At 38.2% G+C, this 14,019-nt stretch overlaps 1 protein-coding gene across 1 annotated transcript in view; it reads left to right on the top strand.

Annotated features, from left to right (window-relative positions):
- The first annotated feature begins 6,695 nt into the window (after window positions 1-6,695).
- Window positions 6,696-14,019, top strand: part of PROM1 (prominin 1) — a 207,408-nt gene continuing 200,084 nt past the window's right edge. Inside the window, exon 1 of the mRNA XM_070948434.1 lies at window positions 6,696-6,918. Within this exon, the coding sequence (XP_070804535.1) occupies window positions 6,696-6,918 (223 nt within the window). The remainder of the gene's footprint in view (window positions 6,919-14,019) is intronic.

A 14,019-nucleotide genomic window follows, 5' to 3' on the forward strand; every position in this document is an offset into this window, starting at 1 on the left:
TAACGCAGTGACATTCCCCTTCTTTTGCCAGTTGAGCGAATATCAGTACATCATCAAATAAGGCACATCTTCTTACGCAGATACTCGTGTTGAGCTGGTGGAAGTGGTTTGTTGAGCATATCAGCAATTTGATCATGTGTAGATACATATTGCATTTTGACAAAACCTTTTTTCACTAAATGTTTTATGTTTTGATAACGGATGTCAATGTGTCTGGACCTAGAACCTGTGAAATGTGATTCAGAAATATAAACCACCGATTCATTGTCTTCCATCACGGTGATCGGTCGGATCGGGTGTGTCCAGATATCTGTGACTAAAGCATTAAACCAAGTTAGAGGATTACATGCATCTGAAACACAAGCATATTCAGCTTCAGTAGATGAACCAAGAAACAAAATTCTGTTTACTTGCCAATAAACAGGACATCCATTTAAGAACATCATATAACCTGAAGTACTTTTACGTGATTTCTTATCACTTGCCCAATCAGAATCTGCATAACAACATAATTCTGCATAATCAGTATGTGTTGGTTCTAACAATAATTTCATGTGTTTAGTGTATTTTAGGTATCTCAATAATTTCTTAATACATGTCCAATGAAACTGTTTTGTCTTACCTACATGTCGAGATAAGAGATTAACACTAAGTGCAATGTCGGGTCTGGTCCAACTACTAATGTACAATAGTGACCCAATGACTGAACGATAAAGTGTTTGATCCTTGAACTCAGGACTTGCTTCTTGTGTCAAGTTATGAAAATCTGTTTGCATGGGTGTCTTTGTTGTGTTAGCATCTTTCATGTTGCAATGATGCAAAACTTGTTCAATTTTATCCTCTTGTGAAAGACTAAACCCCTTCTGTGTTTTTTCAATCTGAACACCTAAATAAGGGCTAATGTGACCCAATGATTTCAATGTGAAGTATCTCTGCAAAGCTTTGGCAAAAATTTCACTCATTTGCTTATTTGGACCAATATAAACAATATCATCAACATAAACAAGAACTATCTCATATGCATTGTTAGATCTTTTTGTGAACACGCACTCATCAGTTTCGGACTTAATAAAGCCCATTGAATTTAGTTTGTCAGTAAGACATAAGTACCACATTAAACCAGATTGTTTCAGACCATAAAGACTTTTGTTTAGGAACCAGGTATCCCCTTCTTGCTGTCGGAATCCTGGAGGACTTCTCACGTAGATCTCTTCATCTAGGTCTGCATGTAGATAACATGTCAACATCAAACTGGAAAACTTCTAAACCAAGGATAGTTGCAGTTGCTAAAGCAATTTTTACACTCAGTTCTGACTGTCGGTGAGTAAGTATTTGTGTAGTCCTCAGGATAACGTTGAGCGAAACCCTGAGCTACAAGTCTGGCCTTGTACAATGACTCACCATTTGGTTTCTTTTTGATTCTGTAGACCCATCGAGTGCCAATGACCTTTTTGTTTGCTGGAGGTTTTGCAGGTGTAAATACTTTAAGTTTCTTTAGACTGTCCATTTCAACCTGCATTGCCTCATACCATTTGTCTTGCTCTGAATCAGGGAGCTGCTTGATTTGTGTGAAATTATCAGGTGGAAGTGTAACATTGCAAATCAAAGGCAAGGGTGCTTTTGTCAGTTGCCAAGAATATCGTTGTGGAGGGATTCCTTTTGTGACCCTCTTGGAACATCTCGGGACAACAGTCCAGTCTTCTGCTTCATCCTCGTCCTCACTTTCGTCGCTAGCATCAGCATCTGCGGCTTGCGAAGATGGAACATCGAGTTGAGAAGAATCAGTGGAATCTTGATCATCAATCTGCGTAGCATCAGCAGTATCATCTCTGGGAAAATAAACTCCAGGATCATTGGAGTGAATCCTGGACCAGTCAATATCTTCCTCAAAATTAGCAGATTGGGAAATCACAATTACATGTTTAGAGTCAATAAATCTGCTCCATTTTGAGTTATCATCAATACCCATAAATCTCAGTCTCTTTGCTGTTGGACTTCCTTTTCTTCTTTGAGCTAAGGGAATGTTCACTATAGCATATGAACCAAAAATATGGATGTTTTTAAGATCGGGCTTGTAGCCATACAACATGAAGAAAGGAGTCTGATTTGTTACACTGCTCCAAGTACGGTTGACAGTGTAATTTGCATACTTGATAGCTTCACCCCAGTATATCATATCAAGGTTGGCGTCTTCTAGGAGACAACGCATCATGGTTTGCAGTACCTCTCTGTTGTGAGCCGGTGTGTCAGGGGCCGAAGTCTGATGAAGAATTCCATTCTTACGCATCCAGTCCTGGAAACGCTGAGACATGAATTCGGCACCACGATCACTCTGTATTCTGGCGATGCGAACTTGGTGTTGGGTAGAAACAAGGGCTGCAAAGTCTTTAAAGATCTGAAAAGTCTCTGATTTTTCTTTCATAGGATATACATATCCATATCTAGAGTAATTATCAACAATTGTTAGAAAATATTTTCTACCACCAAATGATGGCGGGAAAGGACCAACTATGTCAATGTGAACCAAATCAAAAATGTGTGTTGACAGGCGTGTAGCATGTTTGGGAATGGCTGCTGCTTTGGATTTGGCCTTTTTGCAGACAGCACAATCCAAAAACACCTTATACCCCTTTAGACCCAAACCTTTTGCGAACTGCGGCATCTTCCTAAGAACACGGAAACTGGCATGCCCCAATCTTCTATGCCATTTATGGATACACCTGGAATGCAAAGGTTTACCTGTTAGTGAATTCTCAACATTAACATTTTTATGCGGAACCTCAGGCTTGCTCTGAGCAACCTGTTTACCAATTCTATTTTTGTTGGCTTTAGGAGCCTTAGGGGTAGCAACAGGATCTCTCTCTGGAGCATCTCTCTCTGGGCCTGTGCTCTCCCTTTTTGGAGTTTGCATACTTGCCTGTGTTTGCGGTTTAGGCTTTGGCTTTAAGTAATAAACACCACCAATTAATATGGTTCCAGCAACAATATCTCCGTCTTTAACTATGTAACTTGCATTTTCAAGGTGGTGAACCTGGAATTTTAACATTCTAGACAAGTGACTCTGACTAAGCAAATTACTGGTTGCTGTTGGTATGTAATAAACATCAGGAATGAATGCATCGAGCTCTTCAACATAAACAGTTCCTTTTCCTTTGACCTGACAAGGATGATTTGAAAAAGAATAAAGTTCACGTAGCTCTGGTTCAGGCTCGTGCATTTCTGTGAAAAGTTCCTTTCTGTAGGTAACATGCAATGCTGCACCACTGTCCATAGTCCACAGGAGTTGTCTGTCGTACTCTGGTTGAGGTTGTGGATCATTGGTTAAAGCCAATGTGGCGAGTGGAGTTTGTGGATCACGCCGGGGACCACGACGACCTTGTCTTCCACCTCTGCCTCTGCCTCTGGAATCTGTTCCTCTGGGCTGGTACGTGATGGGAGCTGGAACTCGTTTTGGACAATCCCAGGTGGCATGTCCCACACGATTGCAGGTGTAGCATCTTGGCGTCCTTGGAGCATAGGTCCTTCCTCGGAAGGGGCGCCTAGCTGGAACTCTTGATGCGGGTGGTCCTCTCAAGTGTGGCGTGGCCAACATGAATGCCTCTTCTTCAATTAAAAGTCTACAGACATTGTCCACTGTGCGTTGAGCAATTGGGACTTGGTTAATTTTTGTAACAGCATCTTTCCATTCATAATTCAAAGAGTTAATAATGATGCTGATCATTTGAATATCTTCAATGTTATGGCCTCTTTCTCTCAATTCTGTTCTCAGTCCTTTCAGTTTGGTCAAATGTCCTCCAATTTGTTCACCGGGTTTCAATCTCGAACCGTGGAGTTCAGACATGAGTAAACATGAAGATTCAATTGAGATAGGCCTGTAGCAATTTTCCAATTCAGCCCAAATTTGTTGGGCTTTTGTATTTGGTGGAAAAGTGACCTGCAGTTCAGTATCCATGGACATCAATAATGTTGTGCGAGCCCTTATCTCTAAATCTCTTATTGCATAAATCCAAGGTTGAGCAGGAGGATTAAAAACCATGGAGTGAGTGCCTTCTCTAAGAAGCAATAGTGTAATCTCACTGACCCAGGCTTTGTAATTGTGTCCTGACATTTTTAGTTTTGACTCACCAGTTAGTGGAGAGACAGAAAATGCCTGGTAAGGAGCCTGCATTTGATATGCTGACTGTGCTGGCAGAAATGCCTGTGGTATTTGCTGTGCCTGTTGTGGACCTAAAAATGGTCTTGGTTGTGCCATTGGAGGTGGGCCAGGAGCTGGCCCTATTTGCACTTGTGGCTGGGGCACATATGCAGGCATTTGTAGCTGCTGTGGCTGATGCACTGGAATCTGCTGTATTCCAGTTGCCATTTGTGCTTGATCTGCAATATTGGCATGATCTGCTGGGGATGCAGTCATTTGCCTTTGCTGCACTAAGCGTGGCTGTGTTCCATCTAAAAAGACACCAACACCACCAGGGGGTGTTTGAGTTTGGGCCTGTGGAAACAGTTGTGGCATTTCAGCTTCCTGTAGTAAATTACTTTCGCCAGCAGATGGTGCTGCACCTTTAGCTTCGGGCAGCTTTGCAGTTACAAGAAATGGCTGTGTGGCAGGTTTATATGTAACTTGATCAGGGAGACTTTCATGTGACGTATGCAGTGCTCTCTGCCTTAATTGGCCTGACACAAAATCCACCAGGGGGAATGTCTTTGGCTCTGAGGAAGAAGACAAGATGGCCCCTTTTGAAAATCTTAAGTCACTAGATTCTCCCTTATCTTGCTCAAGCATAGATATAGCCATTTTTGCCTGGGATAGCTCCTGTTCATAGAATTTTATACGGTCACGATAGGCTTTCATAGCCAGCTCATCCAGGGTGAGCTTAGAGCTTCGAGGAGAATAATGAATTGTTTCTCTCTCTGCGTGGGAGTAATTTTGCTCGGCAGTTTGCTTTGGCCTTGCACCGAGCGTTACAAATTCAGAAGGTTCTAGGAGGACTTTTTGAGAGCATGCATATTCAGAAGAAGACGTCACTGACCTCAGTTCCAGTACGTTATCTTCAAAAGCAATTTCTTTGTTATCTCCCTTCCTTCCTTCTCCCACGGCTTCTTCTTGTTCCAGGCGTGTGGCTTTAGCAAGGGGCTGGAAATCTGAAAACCTCCTTTCTGCCACCTTCTCAGCAAAATACATTTTGTATTTGTTTTTCTTCTGTTTCGGCATCTTAGCAAAATAATTAGCGTACCTCAGTAGCTAAAAACTAATTGCCTATCATCTCTTATCAGAAATAACAAAACAAGGAAAAAAGCCATAAATCAACCGTCCGAGCTACCAGATGTCAGGGCATTGATTAATCCCATGTTTGGCTCTGGGACAAATCACCCTGGTTAGAGGATGGATCAAGGCTTATTCCTTGTTGCAATATTCTGAAAAGAAACGCGAAGAAAAGTTCTCTAATAAAACTCATTCATTTGTTATAAAGAAAATAAAACACCTCACTAACTAAGAAAGATAATTGCTACATTTTGAAAATAATTCGGGCCAGTTGCTTTCTAGCAACCGGCACCGTGGCAAGAGAACAAACAAATAAAATAACGCAGTGAACACTCAAAAAGTCAGTCACAACCCTGATTATGATAACTACCTAGAGTGTTATTTTAAAAGTTTCCTTCTCTGCAATTCACTGGCTTCAAAATGTCTGCAAACCTTTGCACCAGGTGTTAGCTTATAATGTACATTGCCATGGTTTATGGTGCTGTATATTCTACAACAACTGAGTTAGTTGAATAAACCAAAATAACCATGGTGAAGTTTCGATATGGTAGTGAGGGTGATTTACTCCAGGTGGTTAACTTCAGAAGGAGCTAAACAACTCTGTGTCCTTGACTGCTAATGCCAATTTCTTGAACACAAAGCAGAAAATTAGCTAGCCCTGGCATTTATTATTTTTATCCTTTCCTAAAATATACTTCCTGATTCCAGAAGAAGGTGATGCCACATCACTGCACCAACTGCCTCCAGAAACCCTTGATTGGGGTTGGTTGCCATGAAAACTACATCATCTTGAAGTTACCAACTTTGATTTGAAAGAGAGTTTACCCCAGTTTGGAAATTCTGCTGAGAAATCCACAATCCATTGCACTGATTTTTCAGCTGCATTGTAGTTCACCATGGAGACTTGGGGGGTGGGGGTGGGAGAGACAGATTTTTATTTATTTATTAAATTTTTATCCCACCTTTATTACTTTAATTGCCGTTCTCATGTTAAAATGGTAAATGTTGCATCTGTAAATGTAGATCCAAGGTTGATGATTGGTTAATCCCAGACCCCATTTTTAATAATGAAAAAATGTTAACAGTGGAACATTTATTTTAAATTTTAGTTTGGTACAAGAACCTAGTTGTGGTTCCTTCTTTTCCTTGTAATAAAAGGACTTAAGTAATGGACACAGATCTTTTCCAATATGCTTCCTGCAAAGATACCAAGATTTAAAATTTCATAGGATATTATATTCATTATAGGATGGGGATCTGCTGATTTCCAGGAATAAGATGTCACTTGTTAAACAGCTCTTTTCTCTTTTTATTAATCAGATTCCTATGAAGAGCTCAGAGAAAAGCATTTTGAAGTATATGCTCAGCAAAGCTCATCTCATCTCAAGGGTGTTATTCACCTCCCTTCTGCCTCTGTCTATGAGTTTGGTCAGCCATGGCTAGAGAAGTTTATTTATTGCTTCTTTTATTGTTCTGTGGGAGAACAATTTCTGAACGGCAGCCTTTGCCTCAAATGCCTTCTGAAACTCTAGATTTTGGGTATGTTCCCCACAAGATATACAACACCAATGCTTACTATGAGCCCGGAACAATAGGGATTTTGTTCCACATTGTCCACGCTTTCCTCTGCATTGTTCAGCCCAATTACTTCCCTCAAGGTAGGTATATATTAAATATTAATTTGTCTTTGAAAAAATACAAGGAGATACTATCTGAGATGGTAGTTTTGCAAAGCAGTGTAGTTTGAGTTTATGTTTTGAGAGAAACTCACTGTGCCAAACCAACAGAAGAGTGGAATGATTTTCTTGTGAATAGTTTTAGATATATATGTGTGTATGTGTGTTTTGCTAAATCATCAAAAAGAAGAGTAGTGGAAAAGGTTTTAGAAAAAGAAGCCATCTGGCACTTTCCCCCAGAACAAAAATTGTGTTTTGAGGCAAGATGGTTGTGCATAAAAAGTTAACTTGTTCCTTTTTGAGGGATCTGATTTCTGAATAATCTTACTCTCTGATTATGTATTTGTTAAATTTATTTGCCACCTGTCTCACTGTGGGGCTACTCTAAGCGGTTCTCTTATTTTTGTCTTACCAGGTAGAATAATAATTGGGGATGGCAGAATATCCCCAAAGTGAAGAATTTGGAAATGTCACATAGATGAAATGGGGGATGTCATTTCTCTCCATAGATATTTATAGAGGACATAGAGAATGGCCTTGAAGGACAGGAGAAAATGCCACTACCAAGTTAGTGATCAGATAAGGGGGCTTCTATACCTGTCCATTTCTTAAAGTGGACATTCAATACTGAATATGCCATATTGTGTATTCATGGGTATTCCCATCTTGTGATTAAAAAAAAATCCTGGCTATGTATTGATTGATGTAAAGTATATCTGTGAGTTGCTTAAGAACTCTACTGACAATATTATTAGCTACTTTTTTAAAGCAGTAGATGTACTGTTATACAGTTTTCAGTAGGACACAACTTTTATTAAAAGAATTAATTGCCTGGCAATGAGAAGCTAACAAGAGTATCTAGAAAGAGGTTGAGAGACACAAACTGCATCTTTACATAATTTTAAGAGACATCAGGACATTGGTAACATCATATAAAGGTGGAATTTGCACAGGGATCGCCCAGAAAGCTATGAAAAAAATCAAGATGGTGGCCGTGAATGCATGATTAAAGATCCATCCTTTTTTTTTGCAAGTATCACCATTCTGACCCATTGTTGATTAGTTGCAGGTATATGCAACTAATCAACAAATTAATACTTTGCACCAAAATATGTATTGATTTTACACCAACTAAAAACATGGACAGGTGGAATTGTGGTTATCCAGGGGAAGATGTAAAGGAGGTTTTAACAGCCAATGGTACAAAGAATCCCATCCTTTCCCCTTTCCCTCCCAGAAAAGCTTTCTTTTTTGATATCCATTTTGATATTTTTCAAAAGCCTTATAATAAATAAATAAAAAGCCCTGGCAAAAGCCCTGGTTTCTTTATATGAAGAGATAAAGTTCTTTCTGCATAAATCATACATTTCTTCGTGTTTCTATTACAGTAATTCAGTAATTGGCTTATCAACTTGGTTTTTATTTTACTTTTGTTTATCTATTTATTTAAGTATAAAACAATGCAAACAAAGTTTTAAATATTTGTTTAGCAGCTTTCTTGTGTCTTGAGCAGCAGATTTCTAAACCTTCCTATGTCTCGGGCAACTTGTAGTGTTAGAAATAAGGGCAGAATAGTAAATAATACCAGGAGTTGTTAAACCTTAAAACTGATTTACCTAACTCAAAAAAAAAAACATAAGATATCTCCTTGGTGCTAAAAAGACCAGAACAGAAACCAGGCAGACTTTCTTAGAAAGACATTTTAAAGTTGGGGGGGGTGTCTCCAGAGCAGGTGGGCTTACAGTAGGGCAGGTAGATGGTCTTAATGTCCATCAGGGCCTGGATCTTTACTTATTGGAGGTCTGGGAACTTTGGGTCAATGTTATTTTGGAAAGAATTGATATTATTTTTAGAGGGGTCTTGTTTCATTGGATAAGTGGGCAGCCATACAACTTTGAGAAATAAATAAATGAATAAATTATTGTATCGGACTTTTAAAATTCAAATACCAGAATCTCAGAAAAAAATAAGGTCAACAAGATATTTTCTCACATGTTAATCCCCTTACATTATCTGTGTCTCATAGCTGCTAAATTGCTTTTCCCCATCTGCTTGTTTGCTTGGTACATTTTTGGGGTTTCAAAGAAAGCATCATTTGCACCCAAGCCTCACTTTCTCAATGCAGGGTTAACTTGTCATCTTTAGTCCAATGAGTTGCTAAAGTACAATAAACTGATAGATATGAGTTTTTTTCAACTTTGGCAGTTGTCAGTTATCAAATTCATCCTTTGATTGCTGTCAATAAGAAAAGAACCTAAAAAATTCAGATCTGAGTCTGAAGCATGAAATAACTGTCTCTTGGGCATTGAGCTGTTGTTACCTCAGGGAATTCAGTGTGTGTTGTGTGAAGAAGGTGATGAGTGAGACTTGCAATTAATAAACATTCTGCAATGAATTTTCTTGGAATACTTTTCCTTCCTTTTAGGCAGAGTAGGCTTCTATTTTTCACTCCTCAAACAAATAAATTATGGGGATTTGGATAATATGAATTGATTGGGTCCTCTATAATCTCATTTATCCATATGTTGGTTTTTATTTTATTTATTTTTTTTTATTATTAAATTTCTATACCGCCCTACTCCCGAAGGACTCAGGGCGGTGCACAGCCATGAAGTAAAACACATAAATATACAAAATTTAAAATCGAATAAAACGGATTAAATAAATTTGGCTGAATTAATACCCATTTAAAAATACCCATTTTTCCTCCTTGGTGATCTATGATGAAGGAAATAGTACTAATTTTATCTGTTTACTACTACCATTTCCTTTTACCTGGTGGACAAAAGTGTGTGTATAAGGAAGTTTGACCACAGATATGCGTAGATTGAGTAATGCGCACAAACGTACATATGATCATACTTATATAGACTTTTAAAATAATGATAAAAGGGATGGAATGAACTTAAAATGAAAAGAAGTTAGAAACTGAGAATCACTGTCATATAGACTCGTTGACTATTAACTTTGTTATATGTAGTAATTTAATTATGCAAACTTATTTTGTAAATTTTCTTGGTAGGAAATTGCAGGGATATATAGTAGTACTATAGTATGTAATGTCTTATCTTTAAACATTTTTGCCAGTTTCTCAGATGGCATGTGCCATCTATAAAACATTTTATATTGATTTTCCTTATATGCAGTGGACATTGTTAATTTATAATTCCTTTCCCATAATTGTTGCCATTTGTCTAGATCAATTGAATATCCAAAATTCTTTGCCCAAGTTATCATTGTTTCTTTTACTTACTCCTCCTCCAATTCAATACTAAGTAAGAAATTATAATTTTTCAAATTAATTTATCCTCTGTTCCTGTGTGTATCCTATCCAATTCTGTCTTTTCTAGATAAAAACCATATAATTTAGCATCTTTTTCATATCTTGTTTGTATCTGCATGTACATCTGTCTCAATCCCCTGTTCTTCCAATTCTCGTTTCCCTTTCAATTCCCCCTTATCTGTTAATAAATCCCTGTATCTAACAATATTTCCAAAATTAAAAACATTTGGGTGTATTAAAGCTTCCATTGTTGATAACCATATTGGTATTTTCACATAATATTTATCTCTGACCTTCTCCCATACCAATAACAATGCATTCCTTATATAATGTCTATGTAAGTATGTATCTTATTTCTACCATACCACAAAAATGCATGCCATCCCAGCTGTAAATCATGGCCTTCCAATGTTGATAATCTTATGTTTCTTAATTCAACCCATTCCTTCAACCATGTCAATGCTGCTGCCTGGTAATATAATTCCCAATTCGGCTGTCCAAATCCAATTTGTAATCTCGTATCTTGAAGCATTTTTATGCTTATTCTTGCTTTTTTCCCTTGCCATATAAATTTCCTTATTATCTTATTAAGGTGTTGAAAGTAAGTCTTTTCAATTTTTATTGGTACTGTCTGGAATAGAAATAGTAATCTTGGTAATATAGTCATCTTTATTATTGCAATCCGTCCCGTAAATGATAATTGGAGATTCTTCCACTTCTCCAAATCTTTCTCGATTTGTTGTTTTAATCTATAATAGTTATCTTCTTTTACTGTTACGCATCTTGAGGTTAAATATACTCCAAGGTATTTAACTCTTTTCACCACTTGTATATCTAAATTCTCTTTTATCTCTCTTTTTTGTTTTTCTGTAATATTTTTCACCAAAATTTTTGTTTTATCTTTATTTTCAAGCCAGACTCCTTTCCATATCCCTCTATTTGTTCTAGTAATTTAGGGCCTGTTATTTGTGGTTCCTCTATGATGAATACTAAATCATCTGCAAAAGCCTGCAATTTATACTCTTCTTTTTTAATTTTCATCCCTTTTATCTCATTTCATCTAATGTTTCTATTTAAAACTTCTAAAGTCAAAATAAACAGCAATGGTGATAGAGGACATCTATTTGATTGCCAAATTTCAGGTCTCTCTGAATGCAAATCATCTTATCTAGCTACGGGAATGCAGTACAAAAGAAACAGACTATCAACTAAGGTGGACAAAATGCTAGGAAGAAAAAAAAAGTGAAGGCTGTTTTAATGTGTTTCCTATTACAAAAAAATAAAATAAAAAATACAGCTGTGTCTTACAATGTTCTCTAAATTTACAGTTAATTATTTTTTTCAGTAATTGCAGTTGCCCAAACTTGGTTAATCATCTCAATCAGATGAAGGATCTAGAGTTTCTGTTTTTTAGGCTCTTTTAAAAAGGACACATGACTGATCATGCTGAGGAAATGAACTCTAAGATATTAGAAAGTGGATCAGGTCAGCCATGAGAACACCTCGGTTGAACTCTTTTCTTAATCTGTTACAAATCCTCACCAGATGGTGACCTGGAAGACCAGCTCAAGTGAGCCATAATAAGGCAGGTTAATGAGGATGCAAACATCTAAGTAGAGTTAGCCATGTTTTGTGGAAAATGCAGAGAATTTTTCAGGAGTTTTATATTTGTTCCATCTGTTCTTTAAAATTAAGGGGAAAGCTTTTATCTTGCTTATTTAGATGCCTTAAGCAATAAAATGGGGAAATGCTAACAATAATTTGGCTTCCCAGGAAAGTCAAATATTTATCTAAAGGCAGGGTTTTCCCTCAATCTAAACCTTATATCTGAAAGCCATCACTAGAAAATTAAGATATTTCAAGGACATTAATGGCCAGGGTGATTCCAATCAGCTTGGAGTAGTTGTTATCTATTTGCTTGATGCAACAGACATATCTGCAGTCTCTCACAAATGAAAATTGTTGAAAATCCTCAGGATGCAGAAAAACTATCTAAGCTTTCTTTTTATATATCAGTTTTCCATATTTGGGATATTCTTTGAATGAAACATGGTAGAATCATGTGAGTTACATGTGAGTTTCACGTGCCACCTGTCTTCATTCAAATATCTTTAGACAGAGCTTTTTTGGATCCAAGAATAGTCAAAGCGTGTATGTTCATGTATGGTGCATTTGCAAATCAGGAAGGGAGAACTTTGGGGGCTAGTGAAATCTATTGGAAATTTTAAGATTGTTGTGTGCTTTATCCATGTTTATTCACAAAATGGATGCCACAATGGGCAGTATAAGTCCCAAGACATACATTGAGTAAAAAAGAAAATTGTGGATTCTTGGCACTCTCTGAGCTTGGTTGTTTTCATTACCAGATTAGGCAATATCATTATTGGTAATTAAACATCTGAAGTAAAACAAATTCAAAAAATATCATTAGTTCAACCCTGAACTACATATATTCTTTACTGGAAAGAAAACTGACCTAACTGCTCCTTGTCTCTATCATTCTCAAGTTTTCTTTGCCACCCTTTGCCACAGGTTGTAAAGTTGTATGTCTTTCTGTTTTACATTGTGTATCGTAGGTTGATGGAGACACACCCAAACAAAGAATGCATTCTTTATAAACATGCTTGCCATCTTTATTATCCTAGAATGTTGTTGGTGGCTGCCAAGGACCAATCATTCATTGAATTGGGGAAATGCTACAGCTTTGCTTTGCACCAAGCTTGTTTTCCTCCTTGCCAAATAAATGACTAGGTTATAATAAATTATATACCGTGATAAACCCTGACTAGAAAAGTATTATACATATGAACTTACGAATTAAAAGAACAAAATAAAAATAAATATTTGACCTTTACAGGGAGGAGTCATAAAATAAGGGTGTGGCTGGCCGATGAAGTCTCATAAGACAGAAATAGTACTATCCCAGTCTCCCTTAAGTCTCACAACAGACAACACAAAATGTCTGATAAAGCCTGAAAGTGGTGATTTGAGATATCATCCCACTATGGCTATACAAACATCTTGAGCTACGTAAGAAAAAACCCTGACTAGAAAAGTATTATACATACATATATACGTATATATATTGTGTTTCCCCGAAAATAGGACATGTTCCAAAAATAAGGCCAAGCCTGATTTTTGGGGTGGTCATAAATATATGCCCTCCCCTGAAAATAAGCCCTCCAGCAAGCGCGGCCATTTTTGCCATGGCTTGCGGACACTTCTGCAGCAGGAGGCCAAGCGATGCGCCCCGTGTGCCTTGTGGCAGCCTTCCAAAACATACTATAGCAGCAGCTATCCACAATTTTTTTACCCTTATTTCGTCCCGACCATACTGGGCAATGTGGGTCAGGATGAAATAAGGGTTAACAAATTGTGGATAGCTGCTGCTATAGTACCCTTCGGAAGGCTGGCGCGAGGCGCGAGTCTCCTGCTGCAGAAGTGGCTGTGCCCGAGGAGTGCTTTTGGGAGAGAAGGCAAAGGGGAAGTGATCCCTTGCAAACTCTCCACTGGGCGATTCCCAGCAGCCCCAGATGGCCAAAGCCCGTGCCCGCCTGGCTCCCTTTTCCACAGTGCCCGGCTCTTTATTGAGGGGGGTGGGGGAGAAGCGAGAGGCATAGAGTGAGACAGGGCTGTCTCTCCTTGCCATCTCTTCTCCCCCTCTCACCGGGCATGGCAGGACTTTCTGTCCCTGCCCCAATTGGATGCAATTTGGGGATGGCAAGTGGGGAGGGGTGGGGCTAGGGAGACATGAAATGTGTCTTACCTGCCTTGTAGCTCGGTCGCGTGTCTTGCTGTTG

Source organism: Pituophis catenifer, unplaced genomic scaffold (assembly GCF_029215685.1).
Source record: "Pituophis catenifer annectens isolate HBS135680 unplaced genomic scaffold, rPitCat1.0.hap2 SCAF_8, whole genome shotgun sequence".
Classification (NCBI taxonomy): domain Eukaryota; kingdom Metazoa; phylum Chordata; class Lepidosauria; order Squamata; family Colubridae; genus Pituophis; species Pituophis catenifer.